This window comes from Fundulus heteroclitus, chromosome 2, assembly GCF_011125445.2.
Source record: "Fundulus heteroclitus isolate FHET01 chromosome 2, MU-UCD_Fhet_4.1, whole genome shotgun sequence".
NCBI classification, from domain to species: domain Eukaryota; kingdom Metazoa; phylum Chordata; class Actinopteri; order Cyprinodontiformes; family Fundulidae; genus Fundulus; species Fundulus heteroclitus.
Window position 1 is genome coordinate 81869 of NC_046362.1, and position 24065 is coordinate 105933.

Here is a 24065-nt window from a genome sequence, read left to right on the forward strand (position 1 = left end):
GCCTTCTGAGCCTCCTCTGCTGCATCAATCTTCTCCTTGCTCGGATTTGTCTCTTCAGCTGCATCACCTCCTCTTCAGCCTGCTGGTAAAGCTGACCAACGACCGAAGCAACAGCAATATTGCTCGTATTGCTCATTTTGCTTCTACAAAGTGCTGATTTTTAAAGAAGATGCAATTGCCTCTGCAACTACAACAATTACAACTCCCCAGAAATTCCCGCTATTGCTGGTTTTATATCCACAGTTCTGTAATTTTTTTAAGATATTTTATTAGACTTTTTAGAAATTAATAAAAAAACGTTTTCAATAAGATATGATGGTGTAGTGTATAAATAGTCTTGAACGTTAAAGAAATGCTCAAGAGCTGCGGGTGTGATGACGTCACGAGTACGCTTCTGTTCCAATGCACAATACGTGCTGCGTGCTCGCGTTCTCGTCAAGTCCGATCTTCCTGTGTTCTTACCGAGAACAGACTTGACGAGAACGCGAGTACGGACTCGCGTTCTCGTGAATTGAGAAACGGCCGTGGAGAAGAGGAGAGACGGAGGGGCGCCTTTTATTACTTTTTAAGAAGTCGTCATTTGTCGGAGGAATGTATTTCTGCACCGAGGAGTGACAAGGTAAGTCATAAATATACAACAAGTCCTCTACTTGAAATTTGACCAATTCGGCAGTTATTTATAGTTAACAACTATGCTTTGGATACACTTGCATTACTGTAGTACAGTCTCTGGCTCTGTTTACACGATGAAAACAGGTTTGCGTTGCCTTTGTACTCTCCATTTACACACTACAAGGTTTAACTGTTGCTTAGGGGGGACTTTCAGCTATAGCTGTGGGTTTATTTACAACAGTTTGCAGCCGAAACAGTCCTCCGCCAGCCGCTGTTTTCTTCTTCTGGGCAATTTGACGCGGAGCTTCAGAAATCACAGCGCTACTAGTGGTGCGGCATGGGAATTACACCGTTTAAGTACTCTGTAAACAGGGCCTGTGACTGCAAATGTACCTATCTATGCCCTTATGTATTTTAATCAAATATGATTAAAATACATTTTAATCCGACACTTGTAAGGCTAATTAAAAGTATGTGTATTCTACACAATGAAAGTGAGGCTAGCTAAAGCTACATTTATCCATATTTTATTGTGTCAAAACAAAGATATGAATACAGAGCTTTCTAATGGGACAATTCACAAGGCAGTGAAGGACAACTATTTATATGAACTTCATTAATAAACCCAGTCAACTACTGACATGCTTTAATAAGGGGAAAAGCAAAAACTGATAATCGATTATCATTGCTGCAAATTCAAAAGTTAATATCAGAATTTATCAATGAAAGCTCCTGGCAGCAAGGCACCATTGTTCTCAGTTTATTTGTTGTTCTTTTTGTTTTTTCTGATGTCTTTAAACTTACTCAGAAAAGAAAACAAATCTTAATCAACAACATTGTTCCATTGCAGTCTAGGTTTAAGCAATTTTAACATTGATCCAGTCTAACCTTAAATCACAATTTTAAACAGCAGCTATTCTCCTTCTGATGGGAATTCTGTAAAAGTACTTTTTAAAATTCCCATAAACAAAAACATTAAGGTAGGAGGACCAGTATTAAGATAGCTACATTACAAATACAGCCAGAAAATGAATGTTGTCTTTTACATCTTAGAATGCCTGTGCATTTGATCTGACACTCAAAATTTTAATATTTAAAAACTTTGAATTTGGAATATTTAGCTTCTCACATTTAGCATAAGTAACGTGCTCAATTTTTAGAAAGAATAAATTATGTTATTTTTACATTTTGTTTAAAATAAAAAACTTGAAAAAACAATAACAAAATCTCTGCTGTGTTTACAGGTTGGCATCTCTAAAGCTGAATACATGGATGGTGCTGTCCAAAAATTACTGCTGGATATTTTGTTCCAGCAGTAACAGAGGGGGTACCACAGCCAGAATTCATATAGACATGGAGACAGAGAATGGTACAATGAAAGACATTCAAAGATTTTTGCGTCTTCATGACAGCTATCCTGAAAACTACTTCATTGTGGGATCCAGCACCCACAGCCAGCACATCGACAGCTGGTGGGCTTTCTTAAGGAAACGTCGTGCACAGTACTGGATGAACCTTTTTCAAAAACTGAAGAATACATATTACTTTACTGGTGACTTCTTGGATAAGCAGCCAATTCTGCTCACCTGTTTAAATATCACTGAAGTATGTTTGAATGTAAAAGATAAATACTATATGATACATGCTTTTAAATATGGAGTATGTACTTTAAGAACTTGTTTATTTTCTTGTCTTTCAGGAACAACTCTAAAAAGTGGTTCACTTATGGAACATCATTTGTAAGATTAGAGATGCAATTGCTCCAAGTGACCGGCCCTACATTATGTATACCTGGGGTGTCAAGCTCCAATCCTCAAGGGCGTGTCCTGAAACTTTTAGAGGTTTCCTTGGTCCCACACACCTGAATCAAATGACACAATTAGCTCCTCAGTATGCAGTCAGGTTCTTCAGAGTCCTGGTAATTAGTAATTACCTGATTATTTGACTCAGGCATGTCGGACCAGTGACATATCTAAAAGTTGCAGGACACCGGCCCTTGAGGACTGGACTTTGACACCTGTGAACCCTTCCACGGCGTTTTGGTGAACAAGATCATCTCAAATAGGTTTCTAAGCAAGCGGCAGAAACTTGCACAGTCCAACGTCTTCAGAGGACCATTTGCATGTTATGAGACAGTTCGAACTATCATACCTTCTGATGACGGAAAACTTTCTTCATGCACTGTCCACACATGATGAAACAATTGAGTTATGCTCATTTTTAAGAGCTTGTATGCACACAAACCTGTGACACGTGTGACATTTTCTTGTAAAAAAGAGTTTGTGGAGCAAATTACCTTGTGAGCCTGTCCAGAATGAACCTATCACTTTCCGACACAGTCAGAATTAGGCAGCTGCAGACCCCACAACCAATAAAGGAAAAGCAGTCAAAGAAATACAGATGGAGGAATAAAAAACAGACCTCTGTTTTCACTGACTCCTATGTACTTAAATTTTTCATCATGATCTAAATAATTTTTTGAAATTTGGTAACAGGTTTTATATTTTATGTGATTCTTGTTGTGTGTGACAGAAAATATACACTACTAAATATATTAGGACAATAACAAGAAATTTAACTTCACATTTGCCTTGTAATCTGTCATGTAGGACAAAATGTTTAAATGACATGTTCTGTAAACCCCACCACTGCTCCTCATATTCAAGACATAATTTTTATATTTATAACAGCAAGACTCTTATAGTTCTCTGTTACTGAACACTGAGACCCAAGTTATGTACTGTTTGACAATGATGATATGGTCAAATGAGATGAAAAATAAAGTGCCTATGCTTATGTGCAACATGAAAACTTTTAATGAATGTTTGGTAAAAACCCATTACAAAATAAAGTGCAATGGTTTGTGATCAAACCAACTCGTTCTTTCCTTAGAAACATAACATTATATTGCAATGTTACATCAACTCACAGAAGAACATACATTAAAAGTACCTTTAACAAGTGCTCTGAAAGATTCTTTTGAAAGGAAGTTCTCGACCTCCAGAAAATGACCCAGCTAGAACATAATCTATGAGTATAAAAAAGATGAATACATGGATCTCAAAATTGAACATGAGAAAATCCTTTTACATATGACAAAAGTCGTTGTTAGAAATCTGGGCACTATTGCGCTCAAAGCATTTATCTATTTTACAATCAACTTTAAAGAATATAAAAGAAAAATAATGCCCTATGGAAAGAAAAGTAAGTACAGTTTAAACACATGCTTTAAAAATTTTTACCTTAAAGAAGCTTAATAGCAACAGCAATAATTTCACTTCAAAAACTTGTATTTCACAATGTTGTTGGAGTAATCTTTTTAATCAGTATTTTTGCTCTATATCTTTGTCAACAAAAACAAAAGCTAACTGACTCTATTGTGGCTCACTTCCATATGTTCTTGAAAACATATTGAAAACACATTTTGAGTCAAATGGTAAGCTTTCTTTTTAAATATATTACATAGTGATATTACCTGAAACCAAAAACATTTTAGATCAAATAGGACTTTTTCCATGAAGCTTTGCATGTAATCAGTTTTTCAAGCCACGTCTGTTGAAGGACATTTCTTTCACCTAGTGATGTTACGTGATGTGCCGAGGCTTCGAGGCGTGTGTCGAGTAATGGAGGGGGCGTTTCCGTGAAGCGCGTATCGAGGCTTGCTTCATTTAGGGGAGGAGCCGAAAACGATGACGTCCGAAGCCTCGCTGGCCGGCTGTACCACGTGACTGCTTCGGGAAGTGGTTCAGATGTTGGCGCGGTATGGCAAGCCGTTTTAACATAAATTCGGTTTCGTCTGACTATCCGTAATTACATTCCAGATATCTTAAAATGCATTTTGACTAGACAAAACTACATTTTGACTATCCGGAATGGTAATTTAAGATATCTTTATTTACATTCTGACTAGGAAGAATAATAATTCAAGATATCTTCAATTACATTTTGACTAGTCAAAATTCCTTTCAAGATATCTCAAATTACGTCACCGGATTCGTCATTGAAAGCGTCACACATCCGTAGATGTAATTTAAGATATCTCGAACGTAATTATGACTAGTCAGAATTACAATTTAAGATATCTGAAATAAGACATTGCGTGTAAGCCCCTTATTGGCTGTAAGCTGCCCAAAGCTGCCTGAACATTCAATGGCGCTGGCTGTTTTCGACAAAATTGTAAGAAAATGCCACAATATAGAAAGAGCTTTTTAAGTATGGGATATGCAGAGAGGGCGAAAATAGTATACTTGAAGAATGCTTAAGAAATTTGCAAAGAATTTCGGATTTACTTGCTGCCGACGCACACAATGCACTGAAAAACGGCTAGCTGAAAGCGCTACTGTCGACTCATGTCCAAGCTGGAAATAAGGAATATTCCTCAGGCCGGGCCAGTTCAGTTAATAACCAGATGCAGTTTTTATACTGTGGTAAAGCATCTGCCTCTTGGGAATTATGGTAAAGCCAGCTAGCTCTTGATTTTCACATGCGAGACGGCACAAAGCATTACAGCACCCTCCTTTAGCTTCTCTGAAAACAAAAGCGCACGCCTCCGGTTCCTGTGTGATGACATATGGCAAGCCGTTTCGTAATTCAAGATATCAGTAACGTCATTTTGACTAGTCAGAATGTCAATTTAAGATATCTTAAATGGAAAAGCTGAATAATTCAAGATATCTCTAATTCATTTAGAGATATCTTAAAGGGAATTTTGACTAGTCAAAATTACAATTCAAGATATCTTAAAAGGAATTTTGACTAGTCAAAATTACAATTCAAGATATCTTAAATTTATTTTTTACTAGTCAAAACTGCATTTCGCCTATCCAAAAATACATTTAAGATATCTTGAATTATGGTGGCATTTGAGATATCTTTAATTAGAATTATGACTAGTCAAAACTCAATTTAAGATATCTTGAATTGTAATTTTGACTAGTCGTAATTTAATTGTAGATATCTGAAATGGGTATTTCAGATAGTCAGTAATTCATTCGAGATATCTTGAATTGACGTCTCCATACAACTCAATGGAAAATCTGATGTCATTTCGACTAGTCAGAATGTAATTAGAGATATCTCGAATAGGTATTTTGACTAGTCAAAATACAATTAGAGATATCTTAAATTGCTAAAACGTCTAGTCATAAAACAATTTGAGATATCTCGAACGTAAGGGCGGTAAAACCGAATTTATGTTAAAACGGCTTGCCATAGGCGCGGCTTCGACAGCTTTTAGAAACCCCACAGGCTCCATTCAAAATGTGGGTTGTTGTAGGCGAGTTGCGGTCAGTTGACAGAGTGGATAGAGTTTTGATAGTTTGGATAGCAGAGTTTGGATAGTGGTTATTTAGTTTGAGACAGTTAGTTTGGTGTTTGGAGAGTTTAGGAGAGAGATAGATAGATAGGAGATCAGTGCTCTCAACTATCACGCATTGACCGTCACTGACTTCACACGGTCACACGCAAACATGGCATTTTTCACGCATAAAAATCCCAACGCCCATCTGGGCTGCGGACAACCAAACTCCGCCTTCTGCTGAGATGTTTCAGCTTCTTTCACAGCTTGTGGCCATCAGTAATTCCTGCTGCAGTTCATGTTAACAGAGCAGCAGGAAGAGCGATCAGAGTTATGAATAATTTTAGTCTTAACCAGCGGTTGAAAGTGTGCCGGTAAGGTCCTGTACTACGTACGCAGGAAGGGAGGGGGCGGAGGAAGAGAGCTGCTGCCAGATATTGCCTTCATTCAGAACCAGTGATGGCTGCACTCTGGATCATAAAACAGTTCTGCTCACCAGATGCAGTTTAAAAACGCTACGTCTGGTTATAAGTTGTTTTTATTAATTCTGCATTTTTTAACTACATGCACCGTATTTCTGTGCCTCAGCGCTTCGATGCGCTTCTGCCGTGCGCTTTTTTCAGGTGCGCAAAATTACGTTACTTGTAATTTGGGTGCGCGCTTTCATTTTAAAGAACTTGTAACATCAGGAGGCTGATCTCAGACCGGTCAGCTCCTATGATCACTGTATAGGAGCCCTTTACAGTTTTTATTTATGCATTTCCACCCTGTTTATCCCTCGCACGCAGCGCACCATCGGGTAAAATCCTCCCACCTCACCGCCCAGAGCGCACTGAGGAGAGCAATAGAGATTTGTCTGGTCGACTGAGATGAGAAACCTGTTGCTGTGAAAGGTGATATAGGTTATAAACTGTTACTGTCTAGAATTGCATTGAGCTGAAAAGAGAGGAGACATCAGCAGCTGGATCGTGCGTAAAGACGCAGCGGGAACCTCTGTGTGCTTCAGTGTTGCTGCTGAGGGGAAACTGTGGGACCGTATAGTACTGGGCTAATCATTGGTCACAGTACCCCAATCTGTACATACTTGCACTTATTTATTTATGCACCCCGGCATCATCTGTGCCATGTGAGCGTGTCTTTTCAAAGGTTGGAGAAGTAGTATCGAAAAAGAGAAATCATTTGAAACCAAAAACTGTGGAGAAATTGTTATTTCTTAATAAAAATGCATGAAATCATCCAAGTTACACAAGCATTAGCCTATTCACTACCCCCTGCCTAGTTCCACAAGCACTTTCATTGTCCTCTTCCTGATTAAGCCCATGCCATTTTTCTAGAGTCACAGAAAAACATTACACACCATGCCATATCACATGACACTACTATTTTGGGAATAATTACACACAGAGAATACATTCAAACAATATTTTATTGTACACATGTGTTTACAAAATTTATGTAGACAAATGATTTCGTCCTACACCTTCTGTGAAGTCATTCCCAAGAGCCATAATAGACAAAAATGATATGCATCACACGTGTTAAGATACAGCTGGCTGTGATTATACAACTTGCCAGTAGGTGGTGCTGTGTGCACATGAACCATCAAGAAATGAACCTTTTCTCGAACCAGTTGGCTGAGTGGTTCAGTGCCTCATGAGGCTTCATCTCGCCATCACTACTTTCACCTTTTCCTTGGAACTCGAAGCAAAATCTCTGGGTGGCAATTCTGTCAGCATAGGTGGGAATATAGATGGCCAAGCTCTCATCCATGCTTGCTATAGCTGATATGTCAGTCTACAAGCACAATGAAATTATGGATAATGTAAAAACCGTAAAAAACTAAAAAGACTCTTTTAAGCACATGATTATTAATCTTTACAGCAGAATTTATGATTAAATGCATGACATGTTTTTAAAAATATTAAGCTGCTTATCCTTATCTCTATGATCAGTCTCATGCTAACACTAGAGTGAAAGCACCACCAGCATTCAAAGGTGACCAAAACATCTGCCAGAAAGCAGAGGAACTGAGAAGTGCTCTGTGGTCACCACCTGCAGAACCACTCCCTTATTGGTGGGTGTCTTGATAACTGCCTGTAGTTTCCACCTGTTATCCTTTCCAACAGCAGGTGAAACTGATTGTCAGTCACTGTTGCTTCTTAAATGGACAGTTTGATTACACAGAAGTGTGATTGACTTTAAGTTATGTTTATATATATTATTTATATATATATTATTTATATATATATATATATATATATATATATATATATATATATATATATATATATATATATATATTATTTATATATATTTATATATATATATATATATATATATATATATATATATATATATATATATATATATATATATATATATATTATTATTATTATTATTTATTTTATTTTTTCTGAGCAGTATATTTTCAAGTATTACCGTTTTTCGCCGCTGATTTATCTGAATATTCCCAGCCAGCACATCACTCTTCTAACACTACCAGTGGCGCTCTCAACTATGAACTCTTTGTGCTACACTTCATTTTAAGGCCAACAGCAGCTGATTAATATAAAATGAGGTTGGCACAGATTATACACCTACAAGAAAATCAGTGCCAACTCATTTTTAGAAGGATGGGTGAAGCCAAATGCTGGCAATAGATGAACATATCAGTTATCTCAACACCTCCCATCATTAATTACAAAGGTTGATCATAGCCAATGAATACTTTAGTTGAGTATGGTTAAACATAAAACTTAGAACTTCACCTTACCTGATTAAACTGTATTTTCATTTTTCACCTTGTTTGCTGCCACGTCGAGTTGCACCTAGAAAGTAATAAATGCCCCTCCCCCTTTTTTGGGAGGTGTTGAATGAGTGTAGTGTGAGAATACAGCTTTTTCAGCAATTCTCTTCTGTTAACTGGCTTTTTCTGCAGCTACGTTGTTTCTTTTTGTTAATTATGGTTTAATATTCTCCATATGCTTTCATTAATTCCTAATTCTCGCATTTCGAGGCTTTTTATTTCAGGCCGTTGCCATGATGAATCACGTTATCTCCTTTCCATTGATGAGGGCTTCTTTCATGCTCGTGCTTAACTCAGGGTTGATAGAACTCTGTGTTTAGGTAGCTGATTGATATCACCCGTTCTGAAACCAAAAACGCCGAGTATGACAGAGTGAAGTAGAACTACTCAGTAGATCAGCCAGTCCTTCTGAAACGGAGTCCTGGTCATCTGCTCCTCCCTGTGTTGTCTCCAGCTCTGCTACATCCGCGCTCTCTCTCTCTCTCATCACCTTTGTTCATCTTCCCTGGCTCTGGATGGAGATCATTCGCCTGCTGCGCCTGTTCCAGCCTCATCCTGATTGTTTTTATTTACTCATAAAATCCCTCAAAGTTCTGCTTTCATGTTCTCTTTCTGACTTTTCGCTCCTGAGCACCAGAATTTCGAAACCCGGACATTCTGATATTTTACTGGAGCAGCGAAGAACTTCAAAACAAGTGGCACTCAAAAAACTTGTCTTGATTGCCAAACTTGATTGTTTGAGGTTGGGTGGGGTGAGTCCTGGGCCAGAACAGCACCGCTGTGCTGTTTTGTTTTTCTATCCACCTTTTTTCCTCCATTTCATGCGGTTGGTTTTGCCAAATTCAACTTCTTTATACAAGCAGGAAATCACAGTAAAAATCTAACAGGTGAGAGCACAATGTAGTAAAATGACTGTCGAGTAAAACTAATCATCAAAATTATGATATAAGGTACAATTAAACATTTTGATGCTATATGGCAATTTTGCATTTCATCATCATGTCACTTTTCTTCATCCAGTCTAATCATTAATGTAACTCCTTTGATCACCAGGAGTTGTTTCTGTCCTACTATCAACCAGATAAACAACTTCATCCACCGAGCTGTCAGCACCATCTGAATCACTGAGGCTGAGACTTCTAGGTACAAATTGTTAGCTAAGATAGAAACTCTCTGAGAGACAGAATATTTGTTAACACAGGCACTGGAGACTTTTAAGTGCTATTTGAGGATAGCGTGATAGTCCTGTGCCCATATTCACCTTTAACCTGTCAGGATGCTGAAACTAATTAAGTTCCCTCTATGGAGATGATGAAGTTTATCTTATCTACATTATTAATAATTGTATGATAGTTAAAGAGGTTCATGTCCTCATTTCCTCCTCGTTTACATGATGGCTCTGCCAATCAGCTCTCTCCGTTTCCACCATTTTCCTGCTTCAGACACTGAGGCTCACTAAAAGTCCTCACTACTTTTAACATTTTTCACTTTAGGGCATCAACAAAATCTATTGTACCATCAGCAGAAAACTAAAATCCTGTGCCGTGTCGGACATCAGGTCTCCTCTGCTTCCCCTGTGATTCAGCATGTTTCACTATACATTTTCTTTTCATAAAATATTTTATTCATACAATCAGGTCTTTAACTATAGCAACATTACTTTTTCATTTTGAGTGTCAAGATATCAGTCGCACATCACCTCATAGGAACAACAGTATATAAACAAATGCAAAAATTATTCTCTATGCGCCTGAGTCCATCTCTCATCTTGTTTCTGAGGGGTCATTCTGTACACCAGGTCAGCCTTTCCGCCATAATGAGCCAATGGGAGTATTGCTGGTCCTGTTGGGACATGTGATTGGTTCAGCTTTGAGCAGTACCCTCTGCTGGGAGAAAAAGCTGGCCTTTAGTAAGCGTGCTCCTCACGCTGGCCCATTTATGGCTTGCTCCGACGAGACAGAATTCCTGTCCAACCTGGACAAAACAAGAAGATGCAGATTACTTTAAAAGTGCGTTTCACAGCCCTGACAGTTCACCCCATTACGTCCAGGAAGGGAACATACAGTAAAACCTGTTAAACCTACATTCAATTCTTTCCAGAGGGAATGTTCACATAAATATCTAATAACAGTTTAGTAATGGAAAAGAAAGTGACTTAATTGCAGATAAAAATAAATCTTGCCTGACGCATTAAATCAAACAGATATAAAATGTGTTTTCTAGCAGAGGAAAAAGTTAGGACACCTGACTCCCTTGCTAGTGTTTCCCCTCTTTGGCAAAAGAATACAAACAAAAGAAAACTTTAGTGAGATGCTTCTTGTAACCCCCAAAATTCTGCCCTGCTCCTCACTTTGAGGCGTTTGAATGGTGCAGCGTTTAACCCTCAGGCCTGAAACGTGCATTTGTAACTTTCTACACAAAAGTTGGGATCTATAAGAAAAAATTTGAGAGGAAAATGTGCGGTCCTCACGGCAGCTCTGACCCAGCTCAGCCAGTTCCTCATCTCATTTTGGAGACGGGGGAACTTGGCGATGCAGATGGTAAAGTGGTGAATTGTTGACGATGCTTGATGATTGCTCAGACAAGTCAATTTCACTCCATGTCAGACTTTAATCATTGATCAAATTTATCGTAAGTATTCAAAACCCTGGGGTTATTAATGCTTGCACTGGTGACATAACTATACAAAAGAACATTAAAAAGAAAAGAAAAAAAAAAATGTCTAAAAGCCGCCTTAAATCTTATATAAAACTCCACACAACCTTTATCAAGGTTTTCCACCATACCAATACTCTGCCCCAATGACATGGGAAGCTGTGCAACAATTTGTTTAACTGCTCAAAACGGTCAAATACGCTCACGTGTAATGCGGCGCAGTGGATTCTAATTGAGATTAAAATTCTCTTTTTCAAGAGACCAGGCCAAGAATGGCAGCAGCACACAATTCCAATCAATAACTACAGAAATGTAAATACCTTAAAGACACAATTTTGGCAGAATGCAATTAAAAATTAGGCAAAACATCTACAAAACAGAAATTTATTTCTAAACTGGTTTTAAAATCCCTTAAATACATTAACAGAGACCAAATCTTCAAGCCCTTCTTCAATTGATTCCAGTCTGATTAATTAAACTGCAGGGTCTTCACCAAGATTTTTTTTTCACCGTAACGTGGGGTCACTGCACCAGAATGCATTTCAGCGTAATGTTCTGTTGCATCAACTCCTCGTAAGCCTCAACAGCGAGTCCAGGTGCACGGGTAGCAAAGACAATACATATGTCTTCACTGCAGCTAATTGATCTCATGTGTGTTTTGCTTTGAGATGAATGAGTGTGCGTGTCAAAATAGCATCAAGTCATGCAAGCATGAGCATCCACCAGCAGGACCATAAATCGGTGCCCTATCTCTCCCACCTTTCAGTTTAAGAGCCTTGGTGTCATCCTCTTCTTCACTTTCCACATCCATAACATCACCTGGTTAACTTACTTTCATTTTTGCAGCATTAAGGAAGTTCTTCCTTCACACTTTTGCCAAACTGGTTCACAGTCCACTTACCTCTCGACTTTATAATTTCAACTCCCTTCCCTCCCTGACCCTCAGAAGACCCTCCATAAACTGCAACTAGTACAAAATACAGTAGCTTGCATCATTACATCATCTACTTCCCACCTGTACATTAACTCCACTGGCTCCCTGTCACATTTAATATAAATCAATCCTATGAACCTACAAAGCCAACCACCAACTTGTCCTTTGGTAAATTTCTTAAAAATATTAATTTACCTTTTTATTATTTTATTTAGTACCATGATTATGAATGGATAAGCCACTTGTCTGTCATCTTTATCAACGTGCTATTTCAACCACTCACACCGAAGCTAACCCGTGACGCTGTTGAGACCGACGCAGGAAAAAAAATACTTTTTTTTTTTTTTTTGTATGTGTTTGCGGCTCTAATGGCACGCATTTTATTGACAGTGTGCTGAGAGAAAGAGGGGGGAAGACAAGCGGCAAAGCGCCGCGGGTCGGAGTCGATCCCAGGCCGACCGCGTTGAGGACTAAAGGCCTCCTTATATGGTTTGAGCTAACCGCTAAGGGGCGCGTCCGCGTTGCCAAATCCGGTCGGGAGAAGGGCGAAAACATGGTTTCCACCAACAAAAGCCTTCAGAGGCGTTCTCTGATGTTCTTTTAATGAAACAATATCAGATAGATTGGACAACACAGAAGAAATAGCAGCATCAATGCTAACGCTTGCTTCCTCGATGCGAGCCGCCATTGTTGTTGGAATCTCACGGTCGCTTCTCCACTACGTCACATCCAGGAAACACCTGCCCTGCGTCCTGATTGGCCAGACCATAAATTTGGTTGGGGAAATCACTTTCAATGAGCGGTGTCCCAGATGTATGTGAGTGGAGCTAGGCGGAGCGAGACATGCAGCTGGCTGTTGTCAGGTTAGCCTTTAACATGTTCAAATTGAAAATTTTCTAGCAATCTGCTAGTTTGACAGTTTATAATTTTATTTATTATATTCATAGTCATTCAAATGAAAGACTATGAATATTTTCTATGTAGGTTTATATTGATTTTTATTTCTCTGGGCGTGTAGAGGGCAGAACATGAGGTGGAACCTGGCACGCAAACGTTCAGGTACTGCTGTGATTGTGATCTATAAAGGAAAATTGTGAGCTGGTGTGTGTATGCATGGTTTTAGAAAGGAAAGACACACAGGGGGTTGTAGGGTGTCCTCATTTTTTTCCAAGACTGTAGTTTGAGTCAAACCCAGCAGCTAAAGATGCCTAACTCAGACAAGACTACAATCAGAAAAAGCACTCAGCCTTACTTGCCGTCCTCCATGTCAGGCATTTCTTTTAGAGGTCCATTAGGAAGCTCCGCTGCGGGCCGACACTTCTCACTGCCAAAAAAACAAAAAGATATGGGAAATCAGGGCTAGAAAATGCCACCCGTATGGATGTGTTACGCTGAATCAAAATGTGAGCATATGAAGAACATTGGAAGGTAGTCAGTTAAAGAGTTTAATAAGGCAACCCCAAAAAAACTTCAGTGCTCTTCGTCCGATGGAATTAGCCGTCAGCACTTTACCTATCGTAAATAAGTGTAGGAACACAGTTCTAGAATTGTGCCACTAGAAGTGATGAAGTATGTCAGGGTTTTCGCCAGTCTCGCCCAAAAAATGAGTGTAAAGGTCTAATTTCAGCATAACTTTTGACATCTTTCAGCTTAACGGTCCTTTACGCTGAAATGAGAACCCTGTTTAAATACCTCGGTGTTCACCTAGTCAACAGACTGAACACGCAGCAGTGAAGTTGTCTACAAGAAGGGACCGAGCAGACTACTTCTGGAGGGAGATCATGTCCTTCAGGGTTTACAGCAAAGTCCGTAGTCGTCACCAGTCCACCAGAGAACACAATAACCTTCAACATGTTTATCCTAACAATCGTGATTTGAACTGTAGGATGGAGCTGGAGTATACAAACAAAACTGACACATGCCCAGGAGAACTCAGATCACATATAGATCAGTTAGATTTACTCAGTAACATTATCATACGTAACTATTTGGAACAAAATTACATTTAGGAGTAGTTTTACTCCAAAGTACTTTCTCATTTCACTTGAATAATATTAAGTAGAAGTATCGCTACTCTTACTTGAGTAAAATTTATGGCAAGTCTACCCACCACGACTAACTTAACTGAATGAAGAAACAAGCCAACAAACCACCAGAGACTCTTAAAGTTTATGTTAAAGTGAGAGTTCTGTTAATAAGCAAGCTTTGTTGGTTTAATGTGATCTTATCACTGGAAGGATTTAGCCCTGTTCTAACTAATTACCTAACCTAGTTAAAGTTTATCTGCTGGATGTATTGGTTCAGAAGTTTGAAGGAGAAGAAATGGTTTTGGAAAAGTGTTTCTTCTGCTTTAATGTGTTATTTTGGAATTCTGTTGTTTTTGAATAATTTGTATTTTAGTTTTAAGATGCCAGAATTTGCACATAACCTTATCAATTTGCCTGGTTCTCATGTTTAAAATATTGACTCAGATATTCTGATCAAACAGTTACTACTCGAGTAACCTTTTACCAAATTAATAAATATGATACACGTGTCAGTGATCATGTTTGCTAAAAGTCAACATTGACTATTAAGTCATTGGCTGCTGGATGCCCAATGAGCTTGAACTCCATGTATCTGGACTGTACTTGCCCCCCCCCCCCACCCCCGGCCCGAAACTGTACATGTCGGCCCAACTTCTGGTTTTGGTAGTTCGATTCAGTTTCATTGAACATGAGCCCAAACAGTCCAGTCACTTTAGTGATGAGTTTTCTCCTAATAAAGCCCGCTAGTCTAAAGTGAGTTCTGTGATCAGCAAGACTTATCACCCGCTATGTCTGCTGGTGGTGGTCAGAGGGCTCAGTGGCGCCGATAGTCTGGCAGCCTCGCTTCTGTCAGTCTGCTCCACAGCAGCTGTGGCTACTAACATAGCTCACCACGTCAGCGTGTGAACGTGAGTGACTGAATGTAGTGTGGGGTGCTTTGGGCCCATGGACCTGTATACATTGCTATACGAGTGCAAGCCATCTACCATACTATTGACGTGGCTTTGTATTTAACTGCTGGAAAAGTGGGTAACTTAGGCTGTCAGACAGGTCCACTAACACACGGATCAGATTGTCCTGGGCAAATGGTTTTCTTCTATCTTATAATCAACTAACTCAGAGTTCATTTAACCTACTCAGTCCAACAGTTTACAACACAACATATTTTCTCAGGTTAGTGCCAAAGCCAAATACTGTGTTCTTCGGACTTTTAAAATGCTACAGAATACAAGTCACATCTAGGGCTGCAACTAACGATTATTTTAATAAATCGATTAATCATTCCATTATTTTTATGGTATAATCGGACAAAAAAAAGTTTTATTTCCACTTATTTTTCCCCAAAATAGAACATTTGGACTAAAAGAGCTAAGAAGCACACAAAAAAACAAGTTGCTACTTAGGTTTTCTGTTACAATAATAGTAGGTAACACATATTTTTGCTTAAAATAAAGAAGACTAGATCGTTAGTACTGCACCTTAAAATTTAAGGTACAGTACCTTCACTGTACCTTAACGCTTATTTTACAAATTATCAGAATGAAATTGTATTGTGATTGAGAGGGCTGGTTTATGATCCATAATCCGATCAGCGTCCATCTAAACACATGTTCCGATTAACTCATAAACTTACAGCGCTGCATGTGGAAGATGAGCCACAGCGCTGTGCAGCGCAGAACGTTTAGGGATGATCATCATTTCCTCCCGCTCTCTCAACCACTCAGAACCTGGTGCCGGTCTGTTCTATGCACTGAAAACAGTCAGCACCAACAGAACCCCTGCGTTAGTTGTTTTTTCCACATGAAGTATAAAACTTCTGCGGTTATTTTATGGAAATTCAACAACTCTGCTAACGTCAGAGAGTTTCTACCATGAATAAATCTTAGTGCATATAAACGTACGTCATGGTCGGATTATTGGATTTTGAGCTCATATAACCGGTGCCTACGAAATCATTTCTTTCCTTTTAATCCGAACACATGCGCATGTAAACAAGCTCCTGTCATTAACCAGCTAACGAGCTAACAGCCGCTTTAGACGAGCCACCAGACTGACGGTCAGGCGCCACCCCGAAGCACGGCTTTGGCCGCGCAGGACCCACTTATAGCTCCGAGCCAAGTGCTGTCGGGGTTTCCTCACTTTAAGACGCAACAATATAGTAATGCTGATATAGTAATGACTTACCCTGCCGTTGAGCTCCCTATCAGTGACACCATTTTGTTTCAGCTCCTGTATCATCTCTTGGGAGCTCTTGTGTCATGTCAAATCTTGCACGTTACTGATTTTTTGGTTTTGTGAAGCACGACATGCTCCCTATCTTTTGAGGACTTGGTTCAAGCCACTTTCTCTGTATTGTCATTTGTAGAATTTACTGCAAAAAAGCAGCATTGGAAAATACCGTTCTGCCTCACTTCATTTGTATCACTCTGCAGCCAGCCAGCATCGACGACCACCTGTAGGTTAGGTAGGCGGCTCCGCGACACAGCGAGTGACACATTAATCGTGCAACACAATCGTTATTGCAGCCCTAGTCACATCAGTTAAAAAATGCGTCATGAAGAGGGAAAAAAAAACATAAGTTGCATGGGACTCTACACATTTATTTAGACGTACAGGGGTTGGACAATGAAACTGAAACACCTCTCATTTTAGAGTGGGAGGTTTCATGGCTAAATTGGACCGGCCTGGTGGCCAATCTTCATTAATTGCGCATTGAACCAATAAGAGCAGAGTGTGAACGTCCAATTAGCAGGGTAAGAGCACAGTTTTGCTCAAAATATTGCAATGCACACAACATTATGGGTGACATACCAGAGTTCAAAAGAGGACAAATTGTTGGTGCACGTCTTGCTGGCGCATCTGTGACCAAGACAGCAAGTCTTTGTGATGTATCAAGAGCCACGGTATCCAGGGTAATGTCAGCATACCACCAAGAAGGACAAACCACATCCAACAGGATTAACTGTGGACGCAAGAGGAAGCTGTCTGAAAGGGATGTTCGGGTGCTAACCCGGATTGCATCCAAAAAACATAAAACCACGGCTCCCCAAATCACGGCAGAATTAAATCTGCACCTCAACTCTCCTGTTTCCACCAAAACTGTCTGTCAGGAGCTCCACAGGGTCAATATCCACGGCCGGGCTGCTATAGCCAAACCTTTGGTCACTCGTGCCAATGCCAAACGTCGGTTTCAATGGTGCAAGACCGCAAATCTTGGGCTGTGGACAATTTGAAACATGTATTGTTCTCTAATGAGTGTCCACCTTTACTGTTTTCCCCACATCCTGGAAAGTTACAGTGTGGAGAAGCCCCAAGGAAGCGTACCACCCACACTGTTGCATGCCCAGAGTGAAGCATGGGGGTGGATCAGTGATGGTTTGGGCTGCCATATCATGGCATTCCCTTAGCCCCATACTTGTGCTAGATGGGCGCGTCACTGCCAAGGACTACCGAACCATTCTGGAGGACCATGTGCATCCAATGGTTCAAACATTGTATCCTGAAGGAGGTGCCGTGTATCAGGATGACAATGCACCAATACACACATCAAGAGTGGTGAAAGATTGGTTTGATGAACATGAAAGTGAAGTTGAACATCTCCCATGGCCTGCACAGTCACCAGATCTAAATATTATTGAGACACTTTGGGGTGTTTTGGAGGAGCGAGTCAGGAAACATTTTCCTCCACCAGCATCAAGAAAAATGGCTTAAAATCCCTCTGACCACTGTGCAGGACTTGTATATGTCATTCCCAAGATGAATTGACGCTGTATTGGCCGCAAAAGGAGGCCCTATACCATACTAATAAATTACTGTGGTCTAAAACCAGGTGTTTCAGTTTCATTGTGCAACCCCTGTATATACTTATTTTACACAATCCAAGAATAAAAACTGACATTTAATCTCATAAACCAATTTATTAAGTTACACAGCTGCATCCACAACCGGCTGAATTACATGGAACATACCTGGGAGGGTGAATGGGGTAAATTAGCAACTCCAACCAGCAAGGTTTTATCCAGCGCATTTCAGCGTAATGGCCAGTTACACTGAAAGTTGTCAGAATTACGGCTAAATTAGACCGCGAGCGTAATGGTGCTACACGCTAAGTTAACAGTATGACACGAATGTTTCAGAGCAACGTAAAGCTCACGTGCATCAGCGGAATTTTAAACCGCTTGGACAACAGACCTATAAGCTATCGCTAGCTGTTATTAGCTTCAAGGCCAGTCCAATAACAGGGTTCTATCGCAGTCTGGACCATTCGAGCTGCACCATGCAAAGCTCCCCTGCGTGAATGCAGACGGAAAGAGCGAAACAACATAGAAACATGTGTTCAGTCTTTGTTGTCTATAATTTAATGTTTCAGTACAGGAGCAGGATAGTTTTCACAAGCCTAGAGCGCTCCCTGTGGCTATAGACGGTAATGTTTACTCCTCGGTTCATCTTGGTCAGTATGATTTACCATTTAAATTTGATATTTAAGACGCAGGATCGGACAAAATATGAAAAAAAGTGTGACTTATAGTCCGAAAAATACGATATGTGGAAACAAAGCTTTAACCATACAAGTAGTGATGCTAGAATACAGAAGATGTCCCTTTCAGATCTATGAACTTACAGAACAGTTTACTGTAACATGCTAAACCTTCGAACACCAAACGCATAAAACAGCAGAGTATTTTAGTATTTTAAGTGCTGTTACTAGTAGGGCAAGTTGTGCTTGTGTGTGGATGTGTGTGCGTTAAAGGGTTGATGTCTGACCCTGGGTTTGGAGAGCCGGCTGTAGCTAAGCTATTTACTGCTGACTCCCCACGCTCCACCACCAAGTATTTCTCTGAAGAAGCCAGGTTCTCTTCATCACTGAAACAGACAGGTAGACACATTAAGAAGGGACCCTGCACCTTTAGCATAGACAGTGAGATGTGAAACTGGGTGCATGCTGAACTGACAACACAATAAAACAAAGGATGATGGGATGGAAATGGAAAGAGTCTAGGAACATTCAAATGTACAGCAAATGGAGAAAGTCGATTGTTTTTAAATGTTTCGTTTTGTTACTCTGACTTTTGAAGCTCCAGAGCAAGCAAACAGCAACCATGGAGACTCGTTCTGAGACCCAGATTAGACCGAAACAGATCAGATCAGCCGTCAGTCTTGCTTTATCTCAGAGAACCACCAAAGATCTTGATGAGAACTCAATCAAAGCAAAAACTCAACAAACATCCAAATAGAATCCAACACTAGAGGTACAACAGAATCAGTGCTTGGCAGGTTCAGCAACAGGTTTCAGGCTGCAAAACCACATTTCTGTTAAATGTCCAGGAGATAACTGCACATTACAGCATATGTGCTCTAAATTGTAGGACTGGGTCAAAAATTTGGAAGGGTGGAATATTCTAAAAGAAAACAAACCAAAACTACTTAAACTCTTGACTTAGTAAGATTTACATATCTAGTCGTTTTTTCCTCAAGCTTGAACGCATCTCTTTGTGCCCCGTAATCATTGTATTGTTCTGGTAGATCCTCACACTGTCCAACATCAGATAATATAAACTACAAGTCTAGATACATTTATTTTCCAAGAGATACATTCATGACACAGCAAATTCCAAAACTGCAGTAACTCTTGATTATCCAACACGATGGTGACTCCAGTTGTAAAATCAGTGACGTTCAAAACTGAAGTCTTCTGCCTGGTGATGGATTCATTAGCCGCAATGCACTAGCCAAAACAGGAAAAACTAAAAGCAGGAATACCTAAACATTTTAAAGCCTTTGGTTTTTAAGTTTCATCTATCAGGAGTTTGAGGACATTTGAGCAACTTGCTAGCATTTGAATTCAGTGCTCTTGATGGCTTCAGCAGTTTAGAGACGAGCCAACTGAAAAAAATGGAGCCAAAACTAACTAAACAAAGAGCACTTGGGGACACAGCTTTGGTAGAAACACATGCAGAATGGAGATAATGAAATAACAAAGAAAATCAAACCATAGATAAAACTGGGACAGACAAGTTGGTGGTTGACGTGACAACAAGACTACATTACGGCTGCAGGCTCATCTCTGATTGGCTGTACATACCGATAAGATTTCAACACTCTGAAGACCACACCCACAACGCACAGCAAGAGAGAGAGGGGAAGCTCAGACTGTGAGTGTTGTTCATTAAATTACATTACACTGTGGTTCACTGAGACAGATAAGACAGCAAAATGCAGCATCAACAACAGGACAGCGGGACGGAGGACTACCAACTGGAAAACAGCTCATTTTCACTATTTCTGGGGTTTCTGTTTTTAAATGAACTGCCCCTTATAGGGGCTGAAGAGGGTTGGCAGTCCTAAAGTTTGTATAAAAATCATCTTCAGTTTCTAATAACTAGAGATGCACAGAGGACTAGAGTGGTGGTCAGCCATGACTGGAAACTGGTTTTCTGGATTAAAAATCTCTTTCCTATTTGTGGATGCCCTACAGTTAAGCTCCTACTGGCTGCAGTAACACTCTTCAGTGTGGATATCGTTACTGATGGAAGACGGCTCAGGCATTTTCAGCATCAGTGAAACGTTTGTAGCACCAAATTGGTTATAAGCTTCTACAAAGCCTGGATTTTATACTGAGGCCTATCAGCTGTTCTCACTTGGTGCCAGTAAGCTAAAAACAGGAAAACTTCAAGAAAAAAAAAAAACTTGTTATGTTTTATCCATACAGAGAGTCCAGATCTGTTTGTTATGAGACCTGCTAGTTAGGGAATGGTTACAGACTTTTGGAAATAAGACTACTTTAGTAATGCTAACTGCTAATCATTCAATATAGGATGCTAAAAAGACAGACCAATTATTTAGGTTTTAACTTGAAATAACAGTGAAATGATGTTTAACTGCACAGCTGTGTAGCAGATGCTATCTCCCAATCATGCTCCCAATGTGAACAACAATCAATCATTGAAAGGCTTCACAACACTATTATTTAGCCTCAATGAAAGAATGATTCATTGTCTAACACAAGAGGGTCAGAAAGGCAAATCTGAGCTTTTAAACCTCAAATACTAAGCTAACCCAGCGTCACTCATTGGGAATGAGTCTTGTAGAAAAAAAACCTAACATTTTGTGATACAGCACACTTCTGTACTTGGACGATATAGAAAAAAAGCATATTGATAAAATAGAAGCCATATTGATTGATAATAATAATTATCAAAAATTTCAAAACAAATATTTTTAGTGCAGCCAAGACCATTTTATGCTGTTGCTTAATGACCTTTTTCAATCACTAAAACAAGCAACCCTTTGTTCAACTTTTTACCAAAACTGTTAAAGAAAAGAAAGAAAGAACACATGCTCTCTGAACTCTCTGAACCTTGGTGAAGGAGCTTTTCCTGGGTCTGCGTTTGTAATCGGTAGAGTGGATATAATGACTGTAGTGTTAACCTACATGACAGGCTAGAATGGAAAAGGAAGGAAAACTGTTGTTCTTTTTAAATTTTATTCACTACTTTTTTTTTTTTTTTTACTATTGAACCACGTTTATTGATTGTAGTTTATTGTTGATGACTAGCCAAAAGTAATGTGCTGTCTTTCCAGAGGGAGAACATGTGAACATTCATCTTTTGCTTTTGGGATGTCTAAAAACCTGACAGCGATGGCTTCATACATTAAGAGGAAACAGTAAAAGTTTAATTTCTGACCCATTGTGTTGGGATGTTTTGTTTTTAATTGTTTAAGAAGAAAAATAAGGCGGGGTAGGCTTTGAACCCCAAATTGCAACCTCACTGTCAACTCCCTAACATTGATAAGTTCTTAGCAGAATGTGATAGTATTGGGTGGATGTGGTAGGCGAACCTCTTAAAAACGGCTGTTTCAGTCTTGGCATCAACTGTTAGACTGACAGTTTCCTTCATAGAACCGTTGATAACGGTCTCTGTAATACTCCGCTGCTCCAGACTGGATGTTCCTTCCACCACCGTAGATCTCTCACAGTCCTTCGATGAGGACGAGGGTAAAACCACATCGCCTCCCAACCAACCGTCACATTCTGAAAGACGCAACAAAGGCTAGTGAGCATGGTTGGTTACTATATCAAACCAAAACATCTCATAGGACACCGACACAAAGGCAAACACACTCAACGTTAACTGTGGTTTTCAGGGGGTGATCTGTGACACAGATAGGAACGTGTACACAACTCACCATCGGGACGCATTGGTGCATTAACCCCCAGAGGGTCTATGGTTTCTACGCTGGTTTCCATAGCAACAGGAGAGTTGCACCTTAAAGGGTCTTTGGGACTGAAAACAGAAAGGTCTATTTAGGGGAAAAAAAGCATTCCTATGCATTAACAGTAAGAGCTGCAGCCACAAGCTGGATCAAAGGCATCAGAGGTTGTACCAGATGGGAGAGAAACTGGAGAAATCTGCCCAGCCTGTCTCCGAGTTGGATGCTGATGCTGCAGGTGCAACAGAGGAGTTCCATGTTGCCTCTGTGGGAACCTCTGTGGTAGAAGACAAAGGAGAGGATGCATCAGGCTTGCTGGGGCTGGAGACAGCAGCTGCTGACGTGCCCGTATCCATGGGAATGTCATCAAAGTTGGCCGTCCACACTGGTGCTTCAAATAAAAACAAATTCAGTCAAAAGAAAAAGATAATAGTACATAAGGTGCATGGCAAAGTAATGCTGCTAATCCCTAACTTGAGTAAATGACTATTACCATTCTAGGAGCAACGTGAAGAATGTGTGTGTCTGACTGCGCCACTGCTGGGAGTCAGTGCTGCACCAACCTGTGTCTACCTCCATGCGGTCATCTGTGCCTGGGTTACAGGGCTCAAAAGGATCTCTCTTTGTGTCCTCTTCCTCAGAGTCAGTGCTCTCCTCGCTGTCGGTGCTGCCTGAACTCCTGAAAAAAGACACAGGTGCAGAGTTTCACTTCAACGAACAGAAAAGGACGACACAGACTGCACAGACTCAGAGCAGACAGGCATTAAGCCTAGTGTTTGCTGGTTGCCACCTAATTGTTCAACTAAAGGTGAATTGATGAACGCATCAGCCATTATCACCAAACATGGGGAGTAAAAGCCTTCCTTTGTCCTTGTTTCAAACAGTTGTTTCTTTCACCACTTAACTAAAAACATTTTCAGATGTATGAAACCACCCACACTTTCTTTCCCCCCCGTACAATTCAACAGCTGAGAATTAGCAGTAGGGTTGGAACCGGGCGCTTTCTGAGAAGGCTGGAAATACTCAGTTCGAACCCCAGAATGCCACTCTGGGTCCCTGAGCAAGACCTGCCGCCCCAGACAGCTGCCCACTGCTTAAATGCAGAAGAACCACTTCGTTGCAATGTACCATTGGAGTGACAAAGCGAAGCAGTGTGCTTTCTCGGCTCACCTTGGACGTCTCTGTGCCTCTGGAACAAAGGTGACATCTTTTTCATTCCAGATATCCTCCTCGTCTGAACCAGCATCCTCAAACTGCTGGATTTTTTCCTTGCAGCGTGCCTCAAACAACGCTATATTTGCCTGAGAAAAAACACAGACATATGCTACATGGTTAGAAAATCTAAATGAGCTTATAGCAAAGGCTCACAGAACCTAACCAGCAGAACCCCATCAGTCCTGGGCTTAGTGACCATTAATTTTACTGACCTGCCATTTCTAAACTGCAATACTTAAAAATATTTAATAATTGGGAAAAAAAAAAAAACAGCCTTTAGTTTTCATGCCGCTTCGATTCATTGGATCA

General features: G+C 40.1%; 1 protein-coding gene and 1 long non-coding RNA gene across 9 annotated transcripts in view; one reads left to right on the forward strand and one right to left on the reverse strand.

Annotated features, from left to right (window-relative positions):
* Positions 1–572: 572 nt before the first annotated feature.
* On the forward strand, positions 573–2530 carry LOC118565219. Its single transcript, XR_004932270.1, has 3 exons — positions 573–619; positions 1857–2217; positions 2312–2530. It is a non-coding gene; the product is annotated as an uncharacterized LOC118565219 (long non-coding RNA).
* A 7785-nt stretch (positions 2531–10315) lies between these two features.
* The window catches only part of ppp6r3 (protein phosphatase 6, regulatory subunit 3), a 40670-nt gene continuing 26920 nt past the window's right edge, over positions 10316–24065 (reverse strand). For 3 of the 8 annotated variants that reach the window (XM_021312738.2, XM_021312737.2, XM_021312735.2), the window contains exons 18-26: positions 23712–23842; positions 23105–23220; positions 22716–22932; positions 22518–22615; positions 22170–22362; positions 20413–20430; positions 19095–19193; positions 13556–13627; positions 10316–10688 (exon numbers count right to left, since the gene is read on the reverse strand). In XM_021312738.2, coding sequence (XP_021168413.1) covers positions 10637–10688; positions 13556–13627; positions 19095–19193; positions 20413–20430; positions 22170–22362; positions 22518–22615; positions 22716–22932; positions 23105–23220; positions 23712–23842 — 996 coding nt within the window. In that variant the 3' untranslated portion in view covers positions 10316–10636. The remainder of the gene's footprint in view (positions 10689–13555; positions 13628–19094; positions 19194–20412; positions 20431–22169; positions 22363–22517; positions 22616–22715; positions 22933–23104; positions 23221–23711; positions 23843–24065) is intronic. The other 5 variants (XM_012856263.3, XM_021312741.2, XM_012856261.3 and 2 more) reach the window with 3 other exon arrangements.